At 35.2% G+C, this 20,565-nt stretch overlaps 1 protein-coding gene across 11 annotated transcripts in view; it reads right to left on the bottom strand.

Moving 5' to 3' along the window:
- Nucleotides 1-20,565, bottom strand: part of FMR1 (fragile X messenger ribonucleoprotein 1) — a 66,340-nt gene that overhangs the window by 5,408 nt on the left and 40,367 nt on the right. For 2 of the 11 annotated variants that reach the window (XM_074206201.1, XM_074206192.1), the window contains exons 6-16: nt 20,338-20,431; nt 20,133-20,249; nt 18,190-18,360; nt 18,015-18,093; nt 14,302-14,411; nt 13,536-13,670; nt 12,878-12,940; nt 5,648-5,734; nt 3,410-3,605; nt 1,163-1,342; nt 16-98 (exon numbers count right to left, since the gene is read on the bottom strand). In XM_074206201.1, coding sequence (XP_074062302.1) covers nt 16-98; nt 1,163-1,342; nt 3,410-3,605; nt 5,648-5,734; nt 12,878-12,940; nt 13,536-13,670; nt 14,302-14,411; nt 18,015-18,093; nt 18,190-18,360; nt 20,133-20,249; nt 20,338-20,431 — 1,315 coding nt within the window. The remainder of the gene's footprint in view (nt 1-15; nt 99-1,162; nt 1,343-3,409; nt 3,606-5,647; nt 5,735-12,877; nt 12,941-13,535; nt 13,671-14,301; nt 14,412-18,014; nt 18,094-18,189; nt 18,361-20,132; nt 20,250-20,337; nt 20,432-20,565) is intronic. The other 9 variants (XM_074206195.1, XM_074206191.1, XM_074206196.1 and 6 more) reach the window with 6 other exon arrangements.

Below are 20,565 nucleotides of genomic sequence, written 5' to 3'. Positions count from 1 at the left end.
ATTTATAACAATTACCTGAAGTGATCCATCTGCTGTTCTTCCTTTAGTCTCTCTTGTGTTGCGCTGACGATTATCTGTTCGAGACTGATCATCATTTCCTACAAGGAATTTTTTAAAACTTTCAGCAGTGACACTGGTTCAGAAGTGGATATTAAAAGCTTTTTTTAAAATTATTCCCACTTGTAATTTAAAGTTAAATTAACATCTTCAAAGCCCATTTCATCGTAATTGCTAAAAAACAAAAACTTAAAAGTAAAAGAACTTAGGCTCCCAAGAAATTCTATGCCAAGAGTCAGTCTGAGTTTTTAAGTCTGAAACATTAGCAATAGGCAGTTAAAACCTTTTCACCTCACCTTAATCTCAGTATGAGAAGAGACATGACTATCCCACAAGTTTTCTCCCAACCCTTCAAGATATAGAAAAAAATACCCCCTTTTAAAGGTTCCCCTCAAAGTATAAACTAATTCTCATAGACACAAAACTTTGTGCTAGTCCTTAAGTATTGTCTCTAACTGTACCCAAGAGAAGAAAGGATGAAACAACAAAAAACAAGACCACGTGCTCCAAACTGGCTCATCCAAAATGTGTTTCATTCAACTTGCTTTTAATTGCTAACATTTGTAGAACACTTACGGTGTGCCAGGCACTGTGCCCCGTGCTTCATAAAGATACTCACAACAACCCTAGGAGGTAGGTGCTGTTATTGTTAGCCTCATTTTACAGATGAGCAAACTGAAGCAAACAGAGGTGAAGTTACTTGCCCATGGTCACAAATCTAGTAAGTGTCTGAAGCGGACTTGAACACAGTTCTTCCTTACTCCAGGCCTGGCGCCACCTAGCTCTCTCATTTCACCTTAATTACACTTAGTACCTTGGAAAAGAGTAAAAATAACCTCGAAAGAAAAAACATTATCAATTCCTGTCATAATTCTATAGGAGTCAGTAAAGAAAGCTAATAACTACAATAGAATCATGACATAAAACAAATGGCTAATGGTTTTTTCCTATGTTTCACAATAGCCAACAACCAGAGTTAAGCTGCATTTAAACACCCTTTTACATTTTATTAAGAATTTTTCTCTCCAGCAGCATTACTGTTTCTCATTTCAAAAGAAAAATCATTACCTTTAAAACTGCCATGACCTCTTAGTAAAATCATTACCTTTAAAACCGCCACGCCCTCTTCCTCCTTGTCCTCGGGCACCACCTCCGCGTCTTCGTCCATCTCCTCTACGCAAGTAGTTGTCCCTTTCTTCCTCTGCTGGGGCCAAAGACCAATCACTGAGTTCATCTCGGTGGTCAGATTCTGTTTCAGAAGCATTTGATGCTTCAGAATTAGTTCCTATCAAGAGTTAAAAGCCATATACAATTGTTCATTTTTAAAAACACTATCAAATTCACACCCTTGGAGAAAAATTCCAAATATCAATTGAATGCCTTTCTCCTCTTGATAAGTAATTACAGAGTAGACAGAATCTTTTTTCTGTTTACTTTGTACTAAAATTTTTTAACGGAGCTTTACTCAGAAGTTTTATGGAACATTAGTTTGGGTTTTTGGGACAGTTTTAGTTCTTATTCTTATAAAAAACAATCAACACCCTTCAACTATTTCCTTTGCAATGTAAAGCACAGTAATATTTTCAAACATGAGTGGTTCTATACCCAAACATCTCAGCTTGCTGTAGGAAAATATGATCTTTAATAGCTATACAAATAATAAATCCCTTGGGAACAAAACTCCTTTTAACAAAAGGGGATGAATGAAGTAATGGTCACCTTAGCACTAGGTCAGGAAATGAAGAGGAAGTAATTGTGTCATCTCAAGGCTTTTGGCAGTTGATAGCAGGACCTGGTCCCATCTAAGGTGAAGACTGTTTACCCATATTTTATGCAAGCACGCCTTAAGCATAATTTTTTTCTACTCACCTTTTACACAATTTTTTTTTCTTCCCTTTTACTCTGAAGCATAGTCATAGGCAATACCTTGGAATAATCAAGGAGTGGGGAAGTTCACAAGAGACCTTTTCCTTCCTGAACAGAAGACTGTCTTGAGAGAGGTTAGAGCATACTCCAGAGGTGAAAGGGCCTGGAAGCCACAACCTTCCTCACCCGATTGCCTTGTATAGTAGAAAGGGAATTCAAGTACTAGAATGGCTATCTACATTACCCTCCCTTGGTAGCACTTTTTGCCATTAGAAGTTATATTTTTTATGAATATTGTTCTATAATAACAAATAAAACCAGCCTTGATCTGCTTGGTGGAGAAGAGGGAGCAAGGAGCCAACCATAGTGAGCAAGCTATGCTGAAATACAGTAAAAGCAGCCAGATGAACCAATTCTCTAGCAACAATTCATGGTAATACTCTTAGGGCCTCAGAAGAAAAGGCAGTTTGGATCCTTCCTCTCCCAGCCCCAGCATACGCCCACCTGTCTATAATAGCTTCAACTTCCATCTACAATGCCAACCTTGAAACTCAATGCTTGCTATTCCACCATTATAGCTTCAATCATTTGGGTTTTAAAGGTTTTTCTATCTTCAAGAATACCCTTTTAAAATGTCAGTTATTATTAAAATGCAAACAAGTAAACATGAAGGGTTAACATTTAAACAATTATTAGCTAACACCAAAGCTATCGCTTAATACCTTAGCAAGGATCATTTTATGATCAAAGGAGAATGATAACAGGGGCATGGAATAAGCATGACTGGGGGGGGGGGGCGAGGCCAAGAAAAAAAGGGTTTAAGTCAAGGGAACAAGAAAGACAGAAAAGTCAAATGACTAATTTAATTTGGCTTAGGGACAAATACATTGAAACTACCTTTCTAGAACCTGCAGCACATGGATTATAAATTGATGACTTACTAAAGGAAACTTTTAAGTGTGGATCCACATGTGATCCATCTCATGACCATGTATTATTATCAGCACATACCTGACGAAACAAGATCCTCGGAAACCAAAATAAAAATTCTATTTAGATGACACACTGGCCAAGAAAACCTGAGGTTAAATCTTGTCTCAGACACATACTAAATGCATGACAATGACAGAATCACTGACATAGGCAAATCTCTAAAGTTGGAAGTTACAAACAAGGTGTCCATATGCATTGATAGAGGGACTCTTCATACCAATGAAATAACAGGTCAAGATGAAAAGAGAAATCCCCCAAAATTAAGAGAATGTTATAACTTCATCAACAATTGAGAAATTTAAAGTACCCCATTTTTTATAGACACTTTATGAGTTATATGTGTTCTATTAGGCTTTGTGAGATATGGTTATCCAAAATCATATCATCATGGGGGGTGGGGTGTGAAGGAGAAAATATCCAATGCATGTCGATAATTAGCAGCTCTGAGACCATGAGGAGAAATGATTACTCAGCAACATTCTTCATCTTATACCTGAAGCATATCCAGGACCACGTCTACCATGTCCTCTATTTCTGTAAGGCCTACTACCTCGGCCAAGTCCTGGGCCATCTTCAGTTGCGTAGCCTTTATCCTTATCTGCACGATTTGGTGGTGGTCTGGAACTCGCTCCAATCTGTCGCAATTGCTCATCAATCTGCAGCCTCTCCAAACGCAGTTGGTCTACTTCCTGTATAAAACAACCATTATATTTAGCATCTTTTTCTTCCTTTTCCTCTGATTAAAAGGTATGGTAGCCAAATCCTTTTCAGTTATCAATTTTACTAGCAATATTATTATAAAGGGAAGTCAGGATAAAGAATATTCTGATAGACCACTGACATCATAAATTATGACACTACAATGCTACAGATTCTTTTCTAATCATCCAGATTTTTTAATCACTCACAACCAGCTTAGGATCAACATTATGTTGATGAAATCATTATACTGGTCAGTCAAGTCAGGGCACAATTTTAACTATTTTCTAATCTTTGCTTTCCCAATTGCAACATCTCACTTATTAAAAAACAGTAGGGTCAGATCAATAGTCATAAATAGTTTCAGAGGTGAAAGCCTGAAATGGAATATGTCTCTATCATTTGAAGGAATGTGTTCAGAGTAGATTCATCTCCTATCTCCAGATAAGGATATTTTTGTTTGGTTTTATTCAAAAGAATAAACACAACAACTCATCAAACTACCTACTAAGGTAGTAAGGTAACTGTACTTTCTATCAGTAAAGGGGAAAATGCCCACAATGAAATTCCTGAAATGGTGAAGTATATGGAAGGTTCACAATATCCAGCACTGTAAAACACTTGTAGTATGGATCAGCCCTTAAAGTGGTAAAGTCTATAGGCAAATTCATGAGCTCATCTCTAAATTGCAATTTATTAAAATGCCAGTTTCACAGATCTACAAAATATTTGGTTTACAAAGGCTCTCACATATCAGTCGACCAATCTTTCATTATAAAGATGAGAGAAGACTGACAAGTCTCAAAATAACTTCTATAATAAAATAGCAAGAGCTTGGAGAAAAACTCACACTTCCAGACTTTCAATATTCTAATATCAAGCTACCTCCAAATCCCTGAACAATTCTGAACAGTCAACACCAATCCAAATTAGTCAACAATAGAGCAAGGGTCTATGATTTTGTCTCTGTGAAACACCTCATACCAAGGCAGATCGAACCTTATCGAAAACTTAAAAGTTTTAGACAACAATGCAAACTGAATTAACAATAAAAAATTCTTTTTTGTTTTTTAGGTTTTTTTGCAAGGCAATGGGGTTACGTGGCTTGCCCAAGGCCACACAGCTAGGTAATTAAGTGTCTGAGGCCGGATTTGAACTCAGGAACTCCTGACTCCAGGGCCGGTGCTCTATCCACAGCGCCACCTAGTCGCCCCAAAAATAAAAATTCTAAAAATAACTTAAAATAAGTACAAATGTCTTATATTTTGTGTAAGAGAAAGTGCTGAGATTACACTAAGATGTACATGCCTTACAAACAAGGACTTTACAGCTCCTTTATCAGTAAAGAAGTAAAGTTACTGTGGATGTGAAACACTGAATGCAAAGTCACTGTGTCAGATTCTGTTTTACATTTTTCTTGGTAATAAAGGAAGGATCAGGGCAGCTAGGTCGCCCAGTGCAGTAGATAGAGCACCGGACCTGGAGTCAGGAGTTCCTGAGTTCAAATCTGGCCTCAGACACTTAATAATTACCTAAGCTGTGTGGCCTTGGGCAAGCCACTTAAACCCATTTGCCTTGCAAAAAAAAAAAAAAAAAAAAAAAAAAAAAAAACACCCTAAAAAAATAAAGGAGAGATCACTTGGTGTTTGGGACGGTATATCTGAGAGTAAATGTGATATAAAAACAAAACACACCCAAAGATAGATCAATGTTAAAATATATTAAGGTTGCTTTGACCAATATAAAGTCACCTTGGAAGTCAAGGTATTACAAAAATGTAAATTTTAGCCTTGAAAAACCATCACAGCCCCCCTAAAAGAACACTAGCCTGCTTCAACCCCTCCCCCAAAAGGATGGTAAATTAAAGTTTACCTAAATCAAGTAGAGGGAGGTTACCAAGATAGTCAAAGTTAAAGCAAGGAGTTTTCAGGAGAAATATGATGGGATACAAGTAGACATTTCCTAATTCCCCAGAACTCCTAATAATGAAATTTCCATATTTAAGTAAGAAAAGCTCTGTTCCTGTTCTTACTTTTAAATAATTAAGATGATAATCCAGAAGAACTGTCGCATTGGTGATGCTGTCCTTGGTTCCCACAAAGACAAACGGTACCATTCCCTGAAAAACAAATTGTAGTAATAAAAGCATTTGTAAAACTACAGATTTCAAACTTGATTGGCCCAGTTCACATAAAGTATGACTATAAATTTATATTCAAACACTATTCCTTCTATTTTATACAGTAGGGTCAGTTATGATGAATTAACTTGAGTACCCTGCACTACTGAAGTCACAAGCCTTGTACTTTTAAAAAACTACCAAATAGAATATGATGTGTATATTGGTTTGAAACACACATATAAATGCTATACAAATTTAAATCATATAAGCTTTAACCTGAGTTTTATTAATCAACATTTAAAAAGGACTACTGAAAACTACAATAGATTCCTCATTTAGCTCATTTTCATTTTTGAGTTTAACAAAATTTAGTTCAAATTCAGATTGCTTGTATAGTAAAAGCAAAACATGATCAAAGAAATTGGCAAAAGGTCTCTGGATTTCCTTATGAGACCTTGCCTTGTTGTTCCTCTCCCCACCCCCTTCCTCCCCCTAGCACCTAGTGTCGCTCATGCAGCCCACGATTACTTTGTACCTATTTTGTATTTACCTGGCTGTGCACATAGTAGGCACCTCATGGGCAGAGAGGCTATTTCATTTCTGCCCGTGTGTCTCTGTGTCCCCATTTGCTAGCACATAAGTCTGGTACATGGTTGGTACATAATAAACGAAGTCCTTAATAATGGGACTGCCATTTGACAGAGAGCACAAAGCAGTAGCTCACAAAGATTGTTTCTGTTTTTAAGGTATAAAGGGATGAAATAGCAATGTATAATAATGTCAGGGCTTTCACACAAAGACAGATCTTGAAAAATCATAGCTCTTTCATTTTCAGTGAATTGGCAGAAATTGGTCAAAAAACAAATCCCAAAACACTTTTATTTTCTCACTGACATATTTTTCTCTTTCACTAGATGTTTAAAAATATCTAACCAATCAAGACCAAATGGCAATTATGCAAAATAACTAGGAAAGGTGCAGCACCATGCAAATTATATATTCTTTACACAAATCCAAAGTATGAAGAATGGAAATAGAAAAGATGGGGGAGTAATGTTTACCCTGATGCCAATACTGTCACAGACAACAGGGGAAATAAAAGGGGCTGTAGTACAGAGAGAGGTCAAACTCCCTCAACTGTTGTGGGCCCCAGGTCCCAGCCTGTGCCGGGGACAGCAAATTCACATGACTACAGCTAAGCTCACCTGCAGTATTCAAGGACTGCCTCTGATAAGTAACTACAAAACAAGAAATCAGGAAGCATTTCTGCTTTGCTATCTGATCTTCATGGCCGAAACTATTATTTGAAAACTCAGGGGCATCTACAGGTACAGAAGCTACACAAAGAACTGGTAGAGAAAAGTAGCAGGAAAATCAGTATTTCTTCTTTTCTCGAGAACTAATATTCCTCTCCTTTATCAGCACCATTTCTTTCTCATATTCAACACAACTGTACAAAATAGGTTTACATTATTTCTAAAATGCAATAACACTCTCTGGGCCAAGAGATAACAAATGTAACTAAAATCTTAAGTCTACAAATATGGTTTACAGCTTTGGATCAAAGAACTTAAAAGCACTAAGCAAAGCAAGTATAAAAGCTGAATTAAGGCTCTCAAAGTCAGACATAGTGAAGGTGGCAAACATCTTTCTGTCATCAAATACTATCCCCTCCTCTCAGATCAGAGAAGAAATTACAATCCTCAACCCAACCTTATTGTGTCCATGCCTTCCCATAGCCTCCAGGTATTACATTTAGGCCTTGTAGTATGGCTTGTCTATAAAATGGGTGGGCTAGATGACTGAGTCCCTTTCAGTTTTAAATGTGTGATTCCTTATTTTAAAAAGTCTTAATTCTTAAGTGCTTTTTAGTTGACAAAGCACTTTTCCTAAATAAAATGCATCTAGATGTTCTGAAATGACTGCTATGTCCTTATCTAGGATCTCTGAGGGAATGGAGTGAAGTGAATGGATGAAGTACTACTGACTGGGAAACAAGAAAACATTGGTCCAGTTTTCCAAAATGTAAAGGAACTGGATATTTTAAACTATAAGTTAATGAGTTTGATACCAGGAAAAGCTAGCCTACTAAAAAAGGAATGCTTTATGAACACTTAAAAAGGGTCACTAAGAACCAATATGGTCCATTAAGAAAAAGACATAGCAAACTAATTTCATTTCCTTCAGGATAAGGTAGAATGCCATGAACCTAGAAGTAAAAAGCATTTGCCAAAATATCTCATCACATCTTCATGAACTGAATCGAGAGATTTGGATCGGATGACTTAGAAATAAAGGATAGGTGTCAACTTGAAGCAATGTTTCTAAAGTTGTATCATAGGTCTCTATTCTGGGTCCTGTCAAGGTCAAAATTTTTATAAATGACGGATAAAAATCACATTTTTAAATTACATAAACTGAGACAGCTAGCATGCTATCCAAAAGAAATAAAGTCTGAAAAAGTTTATAAGATGAAAAGCTAATAAAATAAAGTTTCTAAAAGAGATAAAAATGAGAAGATTTTGCTTTGGATCAATAAACTCAAATTGCACACTTATAGAATATTAGAGACATGGTAAGAAAGATCATTTGAAAAAAGTCCAAGGAGCCCAGAGAGGTGAGGCACTCCTGTAGTCCTTGCTGCTAGAAAAGCTGGTGGATTGGTTGAGGACAATAGTTCTGAGTTGCAGTAAGGATGAAGTTAGTCAAGTGTCCATCAATGTCCACACCTATATGCCAAAGCCCTGGAAGCAGGTCAGTCTATATATGAAAAACAAAAGCAGTTTAAGTTCTGTATAGATGAATATTAGATCCAGGCCTACGAGTAGCTGCTATGTTTCCAGCCCAGGTGAGACAGGAAAATCCAGTCTCCCTCCAAAAACAAACCAAAAAACCCCCTAGGAGTTATGGCTGACCTCAAGCTCAATGTAAAATAGAAGTGCAATGATAGCTTAAAAAGCTGGAATTACTAGATAGTGCTTAAAGCAAATGAAGTACCAGTCCCACTGCACTTTGACCTAATCAGACCAAGTATGGAGCAATGATTCTATTTCTGGGAGCCACTTAAGGGGAATGTGATCTAGAGGAAGATGACCACAATTGTGGTGATTAGGGAAAGAATGGAGGACATTTACCCTCAAGAAAAGATGATTTGGGGGAAGGAGGAGCATCTTACAGTATTTTCAAGATTATCAATTAGTCTTCTTGTGTTTTGGCACTGAAAGACCAGAGTGGGCCCAAAGGATAGTAATGACAAACACTATGTTTCAAGATCAATAATTATTTTTCTCAAAATGTTAAATGCTGCCTCAGAAGAGGAGGGTTTTCAAGCAGAACTGGATGACCACTTCTAAAAAAGACCGGAGAAAGAATGTAAGACTGGCGAAGAACTGAACAAGACCTCTGAGAGCCTTTCTAATCCCAGTATGCTATGATTCTAAAATAGGAATCTTTTCTAGAAATTATCCATCCTACAAGAGTGATATTTAGATCATGCTTTAAGATTTATAAAAGTACTTTACTCACCTTATTTTCTCCTTAAAACAATCCTGGGAAATAAGTACATGTATCACCCCTAATTCACACATAAGGTAACTGAAGTTAAAAGGCACACCTCAGCCTTTAAAACTCAGCTACAACACTACCTCTTACATGAATCCTTGCTTGTCCATCAGCATCCCCCCCCATCATCAGTGCCCTCCTTAACCACCTTGTATCTATTTTTATTATACTTAAATATGTACAAATTGTATGTGTTAGAATATAAGCCCCTGAGAGCAGAGACTGCTTCATTCTGGTCTTCCTCTCCAGGCATTAGCACAGTGGTTGGCAGGGAGCAGTTACTTTCCCAAAAGCTATGGAGTTGCATAGCTTGTGTCAAAAGCTAGCTACTAGTCCCAGCTTCTCCTAACTCTAGGTTCATTCTATCACACCTCGCTGTTTAAACTATTAATGCTTCCATGATAGTATCACAAAGTAAGGAGAAGAAAATGTAAATAAATAAAAAAAAACTATAATAAAAAGCTGGTAACTGGGACATCTTATGAAAGAATACTTAACGAAAGCTAACAATATGATGACAAAGAGTATTGTATTCAAGTCTGGAAGAGAGAAGCAGCATGGTATGGTGAATAGAGAACTGAACTGAAATTAAGAAGATTGAGGTTTGAATACTGCCTCTCACACTTAGTATCTATATGATCCTATAGTCAACTAATCCTTCTAAGTCCATTTCCTAATGGAATAATAATAGCATCACATTTCACATGGCTATGGCAAAAACCATATGATATATGTATAAAGTGATTTGTAAACATTCAAGATAGCTATTATTTTTATTATTCCTTAAATGGGAAGAAAATGGGCATTAAAATGACCATGGTGGGGACAGATACAGCACCAGCTCTGGAGTTGGAAGGACCCAAGTTCAAATCTGGTCTCAGATACCTAATAGTACTTGGCTGACCTCAGGAAAATCACTTAATCCCATTGCATCATAAAAAAAACAAACCAAAAAATGTCCATGGTAGTCCTATTTCTCACTCTAAATGAATAAATCAACAATCCAATTTATATGTCCATCACTTTTAAATTTTGGGTAGTGTAAATAATTCCCTGGGTCCAATTAGTCCTGAATGAAAAAAAAAAACTAGACTTTAAAGAATTTTAGATCTGGGATATAATTGAGAAAATGAGGGAAATGACTTGGTGTTTTCCCAAGCTATAAATGATCTAAGTGCTTATCACCCAACAAGGATAGCTCCTCCTCTTCCAATTAGTAACACTTTCTTACTACTACCATCATTCCAAGTTCTAAGGATGAGAGTTTAAAATAAGCCTTTCTCAAATCTACAATAGGAACCTCCTACAACAGAAATAATTTCTTTCCATAAAGACTTTCTTTTTAATTTTTTTTAAATTTTCTTTTTTTTAAGGTTTTTGCAAGGCAAATGATTAAGTGGCTTGCCCAAGGCCACACAGCTAGGTAATTATTAAGTGTCTGAGACCGCATTTGAACTCAGGTCCTCCTGACTCCAAGGTGCTTTTTATCCACTGCACCACCTAGCCGCCCTCCATAAAGACTTTCAATCTTCACAACGCAATAACGAGTTAATGTCAGAGAAAGGAATCTATCAGTCAGTTCCTCTGACAATCACAGTACTTTAAGGAATACCAAATGTACCCTCTACTTGTAAGGATATGTACTTTAGGTACCTTTCCTCTTAAGGCTCAACAAATAAAATGAACAAGTCAATAATGAACCTCCTCCAAAGGTTTCTAGCTCTATACAATATTAAAGTAGATTCTCTGGAGCACACCCAAATTAATTTACTATCCTCTTTCTTAGAAGATGCAAAGGATGATGACAATTGCCATTTATACATTAAACAGAAGTTATATTCTATAATGTGTGCCTATTGTACAGACAGAATAATATATCTACTACCTCACTTGAACCTAAAGTAGACAGCATGAGTTATATTATCTATATTTTACAAACAAGCAACAGGCAAGGTCCAGGGTCTTTACTCTGAATTACTTCTCAAAAATCTTTTTTTCCCCAAAATATAAGTCCTTTGCTTCCAACATCAATGGAAAATACATTAAGTGAACTCCCTTTCCAAAGACACTCAAGTTTTAGTTTTTTATTTAATTTTATTTTATTTAACAAAAATAAGGAAAAAAACCTATTCTCTCTGTACCATCTTTCTCCTACCTTTTTTTCCTACTGAAGAAAAACAACAAAAAACAAAGCCCTTGCAACAGTTAAGCAAAACAAATTGGTCACCTTCAAAAAAATGTCTTAATGCATACCCTAAGCTTTCGCGCTCTCTCTCTCTCTCTCTCTCTCTCTCTCTCAGGGTTTTTATCATGAATCCTCTCGAACTGTGGCGGAGCAGTTCTTAAAGTCTTTCAAAGTTGTCTTTAAAATGCTGTTACTGTATAAACTGTGCTCTATTTTTTTTTAAAGATAATTTTTCTGGCATTCCTGTTTTCGTAGTTACCCAACCACCCACATATATTCTTTTAGACAACTCTCCTGATTCAGGCCCTCCTTACCAATACTACCCCCTCTCTCCAATCAAAGGGAATCAATCCCTTCACCCAAGGATCCCCTCCTGTAATATATACACGTATTTTCATGTTCACTTAAGCAATAATCCAAGGAATTTCCTTCATTATACATTCTCTTTGGTGGAATGTCTCACTAAATAAGCTCCTGCCTACTCTCATTTTCCATTGCACCTCAGTTCCAAATATTATCTGTACTACGGAGATTTATGCTTTTAGCCATTACTCCTCCCTTTAAGCTCCAGAACAGATGACCAAGAAAGCAAGAAAACAGACTTTTTTCTTGATGCTGCTATTTCCTTTCTCAGTCCCCACATTGAAATCCATCACCTATATCTGCTCATTCATCATTGGTCTCATTCATTGTTATACAGAGCTTTTAAAAAAATGACTTTTCAGTAAATGAAGATGAACTAATAGAATAGGCAGGCTACAAGGAAGGGAAACAAGGAGAAAAAACACCTTTAAAAAATTAATCTGGTTTCTATAAAATAATTAATTAAAAAGTAATTAAAATTTAAAGCTGTATTAGCAAATCTTTATTAAATGAAGTCAATAGTAGAAACAAAAAGGTTCCTAATATTTTAGAGGAGAGATCAGGAATCAATCTAGAATTTAAAAAATTCTCTTAGATGATTCCAATAAACCATTTAACAGTCGTCAAAAGATATTTATTCATACGCTTTATGGATTACCCTTAAAAAGTGATTGCACCAAGAATAAAGTATTACAAAAGGCAAAAATTCAAAGAAAAAAATTAGTTTCCTCTCTTAGCTTCTACTGAAAGTTACAAAAATACAATTATAGATTTCTTGCAATAAGTACCCCAAGGGAGTAAAGCTGCAGCTTCAACTGTTTATTAAGAAAGTCATCTCTAGTGTGATAATCACAATAAAATATGTCCTCCCCAACTTGTAGATGACTTTAAAAACCCTTGTGGTCCAGTGCATACCCAACATACACATATAGTAAAAGCACGCACACACACTTACATTCGGACCGAAAAAGGTTAACAACAACAAAAGAAATGTTCAATGTAGTTGCAAACAAGGGTGATTGATTTCCTACCTGCCAAGACTTGATTTCAGGTTTCTGCGATTCCCCTGCTACAATTGATGAAACCACTAACACCTAAAGTAGCGTAAGGAATGCAAGTGTTAGTGATATCATTAATTATAACAAAGGATACACAGAATCCTGAACTCAAGACTTTGATTTTCATTTCCAGTTGTTTTTTGAAATAGACATGGTTGTATAGACACAGTTTTTACAAGGCAGCCCAAGTATTTAAAGACCTAAATGAGTTTGTAAACTGTGGTAAGAAGGTACTTACTGGCACACCTAAAATTCGCAGCTTGTTTGGAGATCAATAAAAAGCATGTTTTATCTTACTACGGTTGCAAAATATTAAGTGGCTATTATGACAATTTATCCTCAAAAGAAAAACTTGCCCATTAAGCTCAACCCAGCAGCCTATGCTCGCAGTGTAAGATTTGTCACTGTGAATCAACTGTGAAGTGGCTATTATTTTCTAGTTTGTGAAACTTCATAAGCTGGTGATCAGACAGGAAACATATGACATGAAGAGCATGAGGGCCCACCGGAGAGGACTGTAAGCCTCTTTTTCAAGTTCAACTAACTGAAATAGTAATTATGAGTTGTAACTTAAATGGAAGGGATTTTTTCCTTCTTGAAAGTTTAATTCAAAGTGACAAATATTTCTTACCCTTTGGACTTTTGTACTGCTGGACTGAGAAAAATGAGTGTAGTTTTCCTTTAAATCTAAGTATTTCTTTTCTTCTGAGGAATTAGATCCAACCCTTGAATTATTGGAAGGTAGGGGATTTTGTGGTATAATTTCCTTGGCAAAGAAAATAAAAAAATAAGAGAGAGAAAAAGCACCAACATTTAAGACCTTATTGAAATCTAACATCACAACAATGGCTTAGTTTTCTTTAAGAAAGTTTTTAGCATGCATCATTATACATTAGTACAAAAGTAGAAAATAATGATTTAGTTATAAATTATAAACAATGTTTTAACAATCAAAATGAAATATCATAACTAACTTTACCTTGAAATATTTTTCACGATAAAACATATTTTCAATACTTAAGAAGTGAGGTACGTGTTAGATCCTTAAGTAAATATACTGTTAAACCTAGTAATCTGAAGAAAACCAACATGCTTTTGAGTAAGGAAACATGCTTGCAAAATATTAGTGAAAATGAAATTAAGGGCTGTAAAATATAACTTAAAAGAATTACAAGAGAAACTATTATGCCAAATGTAAATTTAAAGTACAAGATACTATTAAAAATATGAATCAAAATATAGTAAAAGACAGAAGAAGTAATAAATTGCACATCTTTTTTCATTGCAGTCAAGACAATAATTTTCATCAGCAACACTAAATGCACATTAGGTCTATGCAACTCCACAGTGGCTTATAAGATAACTATAATAACTAAAATATGTAAGTAAAACATTACCTCTTCTTGTGGAATATTTTTATCATTTTCAGCCTCAATTCTCACTCTTACAACACCTGACTTGTCCACAATCTCTTGAATCAGCTTTCCATTTTTTCCTATTACTTTGCCTATGGGTAAAAATAAAGAATGAATCATACTGAGTTTAGAAACATTCTGCATTCAATAATTTAGTGATGTCCAGCGTTTATTTGCTGTATTAATTGCAAAAGAATCCTGACTCAATAAAGTAATTTTACATGGAAAAGAGTAAGCCTTATTCATTCCTTGGGCCTGAACCAGTTGCTCAACTCAAATGATACTTGCTGAATAGTCTTTTAAGATTCACAAGAATGGGAAAATTCAATTCAGAGTGAGTATTTGCTGGGATGTTTGTTGTTGTATCCCATCCCTTCTTCATAAGTAATTCTACAAAAGGGAAGTACAAAAAGGGACCATTTAATTAATAAATTCACAATTTGATTTCTAAATAGTTTGCTTCAGAAATTTCAATTATTTGTCTGTAGTAACTTCTAAAATTGTACACTATAAATTTTAAAATAAAAGGAGTCACATAATACATTTAAATAATGGCCTGAAGAATTGGTCACAAACTCAGTTATAAGGGACCTGGAGAAGCCATGTGATCCAAGCATATGGGACTTGGAACAAGAACCTGTTATTTAACATACCCAACAAGTGGTCACCAAGCCTTGGTTTCAATACTTCAGTTGAGGAGAATCCTACTTCTTCAGAAGGAAGTCCATTTGACTTTCTTACTCAGTTGGGAAGAAGTTTTCTCTTCTATCAAGCATTAAAATGTGGACTCATTACCTCTACTTCTGCATATAAAGTTAAATCTATATTAACTAGTTATCCCCACAAATTCTGTGATTACACAAGGTATGGGAACTCTCTCCACTAATATTGGAAAACAAGTAGGCACATGGAGCTTAGGTAACTTGATTTTAATCCTACAGCTTATAATGTGTACAAAGGTGGTATGAGAAATCAGGTCTTTCTAACTCCAAGTCTAACACTCAATGCATTGTAGCAATCTATCTTTCTAGAAGCCCTTTGAATTTATTATGTTGACATATTAAAGAAAATACATCATTTCTAGGTATAGGTACTGGACCTGTGATTTTGTTGATGTGGACAACAATGGTGGTGGTAGTGGTAACAATCATAAACAACATTTATAAAGCATCTATTATGTACTAAGCACTTTACAAATATTACCTGATTAGATCCTCACAAAAACTCTGGGAAGTAGGTACAGTTATTATCCCCATTTTATAGATGGGGAAACTGAAGCGAAGAGGTTAAACACTTCCTCAAAGTCACACAGCTGATAAGTGACACACACAAGCTAATAAGTATCTGAGGCTGAATTTCAGCTGAGGTCCTTCTTCACACCAAGTTCTGTGCTCTATCCACTAATCCAGCACTCTATACACTATCCTTACAGGATATCCCTAGAGGTAACTTCCCTGGTGAAGAAATTCCCTCTACCTATTCTATTTCAGCACCTTCTCAGCATCTTGTAGTCTTAGAGGGATACCTAGAGCAAAGACAGGTTAAGTGACTTGCACAGGGTCACACAGCCAGTATATATCAGAGACAGGCCAACAAATCAGCATTCAGCTCTATTCACCCACATTACTATTCAATATGACCCAAACTGAGATATATTTAACTAGCAAAATAAAAGGCCATACAACAGAGATAATAATGCATTTTGAATCAAATCAGCGCACGCAGATTCTTATGTACAAATAAGTAGCCCCCATTTCTGTATGAACCTGACACAACTGCATTAATATATATACACACACACATATATGTGTATGTTTGTGTATGTGTGTATATATATATGTGTATATATATATGTGTGTGTATATATATATGTATATAGTGTGTGTATGAACCATGCAGGTGGGGAAAGAACACAGTATTTAAGGTCAGAAAATCCAGGTTCAAATCCTGACTGTGCCAATTTAAGTGACTGTCATCTTGGGGAAATAGTTTACAGATTAATAGTTTCATTGTTGCCACCATTAATGGTGTATAATGAACCAATGTCTTTCAAAAATTAATAGCAATGTTATGCAAGTTTAAAAGTTTTCACAAATCACGTATGGATTAATTCTGAAAGAATTCAAATACTTCCCCCAAAAGCTAAATGCTCCCTTAAAGAGTAGGGATTATAGGGGCAGCTAAATGGAGCAGTGGATAGAGCACTGGCCCTGGAGTCAGGAGGATCTGAATTCAAATTTGACCCCTCCCTTTACGATTTGTCTGCCAATTGTAACAAAGAATGCGTTGTGATGATTGCTTACATTCACAAAGTAAACCAAAGCTTTTAACAAAGAACTATTGTATTTGAAAACTAAAAGCTATCAAGTTGATTTTACTCAGCAGGTGTCTCCAGATAAACTATTCATAGGGGTCTCTCTATTCTCTTCATAAAAATATAGGAAAAACTTCTAGTTAATGAAAATCACAGGTACTAGAGTTTTGATTTCTTTCATTTATTTAAAGCAATGGGGTTAAGTGACTTGCCCAAGATAACACAGCTAGGCAGTTATTTAGTGTCTGAGGCCATATCTAAACTTAGGTCCACCAGACTCCAGGACTGGTGCTCTTATCTACCATGCCACCTAGCTGCCCCAAGATTGTATCTCACTATCCCAGCAAACAGCAAACAATTTACATTTGACACTACTTGCTGATGGAGATACAAATCTTTTAAATATGAATCATGTATAGACCCCAGTCAATTCAGGATAAAGAATAACTTGGAATTGAAAGAGGTTCCTTTGTGGAACTATTCAAAGTCCCGGGAATGACTATTCTATTTTATTATCAGTTTAAATCTGATACTGAACCTACCCCTTTTAAAGTTCCAAAGCTAAATGAGACACTTTTTATCCTAAGAAAGTGATAAAAACAAATCTCCAAGATATCAGCACATTAAAAAATTTTTATTTTATAAAGCTCTCTAAAAGTTGCTAAAAAGGTGCTAATTGGACTTGAAGAGGGATTTTCCTCTCTCAAGAGTTCCCTCTGCCAATTAGATCATAGCCTTCTCTCCTGCTCCTTTCTTACTCAGACTACATACTGGTATCTAACAGCTCTGGCAGAAAGCATTTGCTCGGGGTAGCTAGGTGGCACAGAGGATAGAGCACCAGCTCTTGGAATCAGGAGGACCTGAGTTCAAATTAGGCCTCAGACACTTAATAATTACCTAGCTGTATGGCCCTGGGCAAGCCACTTAAACCCATTGCCTTTCAATAAAAAAAAAAAACTAAAAAAATAATAAAATATTTTAAAAAAGAAAGCATTTGCTCTTGTGCCCTACATTTTTAGAACTATCAAGAAATCTGCAAATCACCTCCCAATTTCTACTTGCTAGTAAATATACCTAACATTTACTTGAAAAAATATAAAAGACTTAAATTGTTTCAATGCTGTAAAAATCGTTCAGTAACTTAACAAGAGGGATAGAAAACCAATTCTGATATCCCTTTAAGCTCATTAGAATGCAATTTCACTCAAATAATCCAGTATGCAAATAGACTCCTGATAGCCACTGCATGGAGGACATACATGGAAGACGTATTCCTACCCATACCTACGAACAGTTTATTTGCATAAATCTTGTGTGGTACTCACTGGTATAATACTTAATAATAATGGTCATACTACTAGAATGTACTGGTAGAACATACCTACTAGGTTCCTTGGAACTTGGATTACATCTTCTGCAAACTCAAGATAACCTCTGGCTTTTTTCACTGCATCCTGATCCTAAGATAGAAAAGCAGACATAAAGTTTCAAGACATCACGTAGAGAAAATGTAGATTTTTATTTACAAAACAAAAAGCAGACTACTGTTTATTTACCTCTCCGTAAATATGAAATGTGCAAGTATCTTCATCTAAATCAATAGCAGTGACTCCAGGTACTTTTCTAGCTTGCTGAATATTAGCACCATGAGTGCCAATTGCTAGACCCATCAAATCTTCACGGACAATAAACTGTTCATGAAATCTTGAAGCAAGCTGTCTTGAACTCTGAAAAGAAATGCAAGGGCAGTTAATCTGGTTTTAACATTTTAAAAAGTCTTGTATTTATGCCACCCCTAATTTAAACAAGTATGCAAAATCTAAAGCACCATTTTGCTTGAAAAGAAATTCAAACTGTGATTAAGAATTTTTATAAAAATGAACAATATTACTCATAGCCCTAATGTGACTTTAAATTACCAAATGATCTTTTTCTATTAGATGCATTACTGCAAGTTTGGAAAGAAAATTGACAAATTTAAAGATTTTATTTTTTTATCTTTATCTGACAATTCTGCCATTAATTAACAACAAAATTAAGGTTAATCTTTCAAAGATCAATAAGAAAATTAAGTCAAGATGGAAAATAAACTCACAGGAAATAAATACTGGGCCTCTTGAACCACAACTAATTATAAAAAAATATTACAATTATTAAAAGAAAATTAAGCATATCTAGTATATATTTTGTTAAATGTGAACTATATGGAAGTTTATAAACTCTTACAGAAAAGAAGGGAAATACTCGTGCACTTTTAACTGGTGTACACAAAAAGATAACAAGCAGCAAATGAAATAATCACTTGAGCGCAAATTAACAATTCAAGTATTCATTTTTCATTTTACAAGAAGATATTTAATTACTACAGGTATCAAATAAGCTCAAATTACATAAAAATATCCTAACATCCCACAACTTCTTAACGTGGGAAAAGCCTAAAAAAAAAAAAAGAAAAAAAAGGAAACAAGTAAAAAATGCATAAGCAACTTGCTGCAGGTCAGTAATGTAGCCCAGACAATACCCCAGGGTTCCTACTCCCAGGTCAGCGTTCTTTCTGCCAACAAAGGGTAGAATTGGAAAAATGTCATTTCAGAAGAAGTTTACATTTTAAACTCACAGAAACATGGTATAGTTTTCCTCCATTACTCAAACTACAACTACTTTGACCTAAATATTATGTGACAACATTTTTAAAAACTCATAAAATTAGTGAAACAAGGAAATCAGGTTGAAACCAGACCAAACCAACTAGCTAAACAGTTTTCACAGGATTAAGAAAAATATGCCAAAATGATATGTACATGTTGCCAGAGACAGACAACTACTTTTCTGTTTACGTTTCTGCAATTCTCAATCGGTTCACAAAAGGTTTAGAGTCTTATAAGGAGTCAGTCCATTCATTCAATGTGGTCTTACCTCATGATGCCTCACTTGTCTTTTTCATTGGTTTTTCATTTATAGGGGATTCCCCCATTGTCAAATGAAATGATTAATAATCAGAAATCCAAAAATTCAATAGGAATTGATTTAAACCTGACATAAAAGCCTATGCAAATTTACTCAGAATCTATAAAATATGTCGATGGCAGATGTCATTGAAAATACAGTAATACATGTCAATACAAATTACTAAGGAATAATTAAGCAAAACCTACTTTTAATAAATGAAATAGTAAATTAGAAAAAATATTCTATGACAGAAGTCTCAAAACTGATGTTAAAAAGTGATAAATTACTAAAGTGCAGGTTTACACAGAAACAAAAAGGAATATGCTTAGATACATAAGCTCCTTCAATTGGCATTAAAAAAAACTAATATCTCAAAAGACATGCAAACTCAAACCTACTTTTCTTTTTAATTCTGCTTTAATTTTTCCTAGGCAAAAAACTAGATAGAAATAAATCAAAGTACTCATATCACTATTTAACTCTCAATCTATCTACATCTCTGGCATTTCTAGGACTGGTCATTCAATTGACAGAAGAAAAAGCAACTTACCTCCAGTTGTTTACTAGCTTCTTCGTTTCTCAATATCAGAGACAACTTAGTTCGAAGACTTCGAAAGTGCATATCGATCAGCATATGTGCCCTCTTTGTTGTTACATCGCTGATGGACTATGATTAAAACCCATAAGAATCGTTACTAAAATAAATGCACTGAATTTTAAAAAAACTAAAAATAGGAGAAAGTAAATCCACTCACCAAGATGATAAGCTGATAATTTTCAGAATCATATGTTACAGAAAAGGCTCCAACTGCTTTTTTGAAGTCCTTATGTGATGATTCTTTGGCACACCTGGTAATAAAAATGCCACCTATTATACTCTGAAGTTGATTTTGAGAGGTAGCAACCATTGGTATACAGTGAAACAGATTAGTGTAGGAATTTCCAACATTTGTCTCACACAAAATATCAAGACTGAAGGTCAT

Source organism: Macrotis lagotis, chromosome X (genome assembly GCF_037893015.1).
Source record: "Macrotis lagotis isolate mMagLag1 chromosome X, bilby.v1.9.chrom.fasta, whole genome shotgun sequence".
Classification (NCBI taxonomy): domain Eukaryota; kingdom Metazoa; phylum Chordata; class Mammalia; order Peramelemorphia; family Peramelidae; genus Macrotis; species Macrotis lagotis.
Note: the sequence above shows the minus strand (reverse complement) of the source record. Positions and strands in the feature narration are given on the sequence as shown.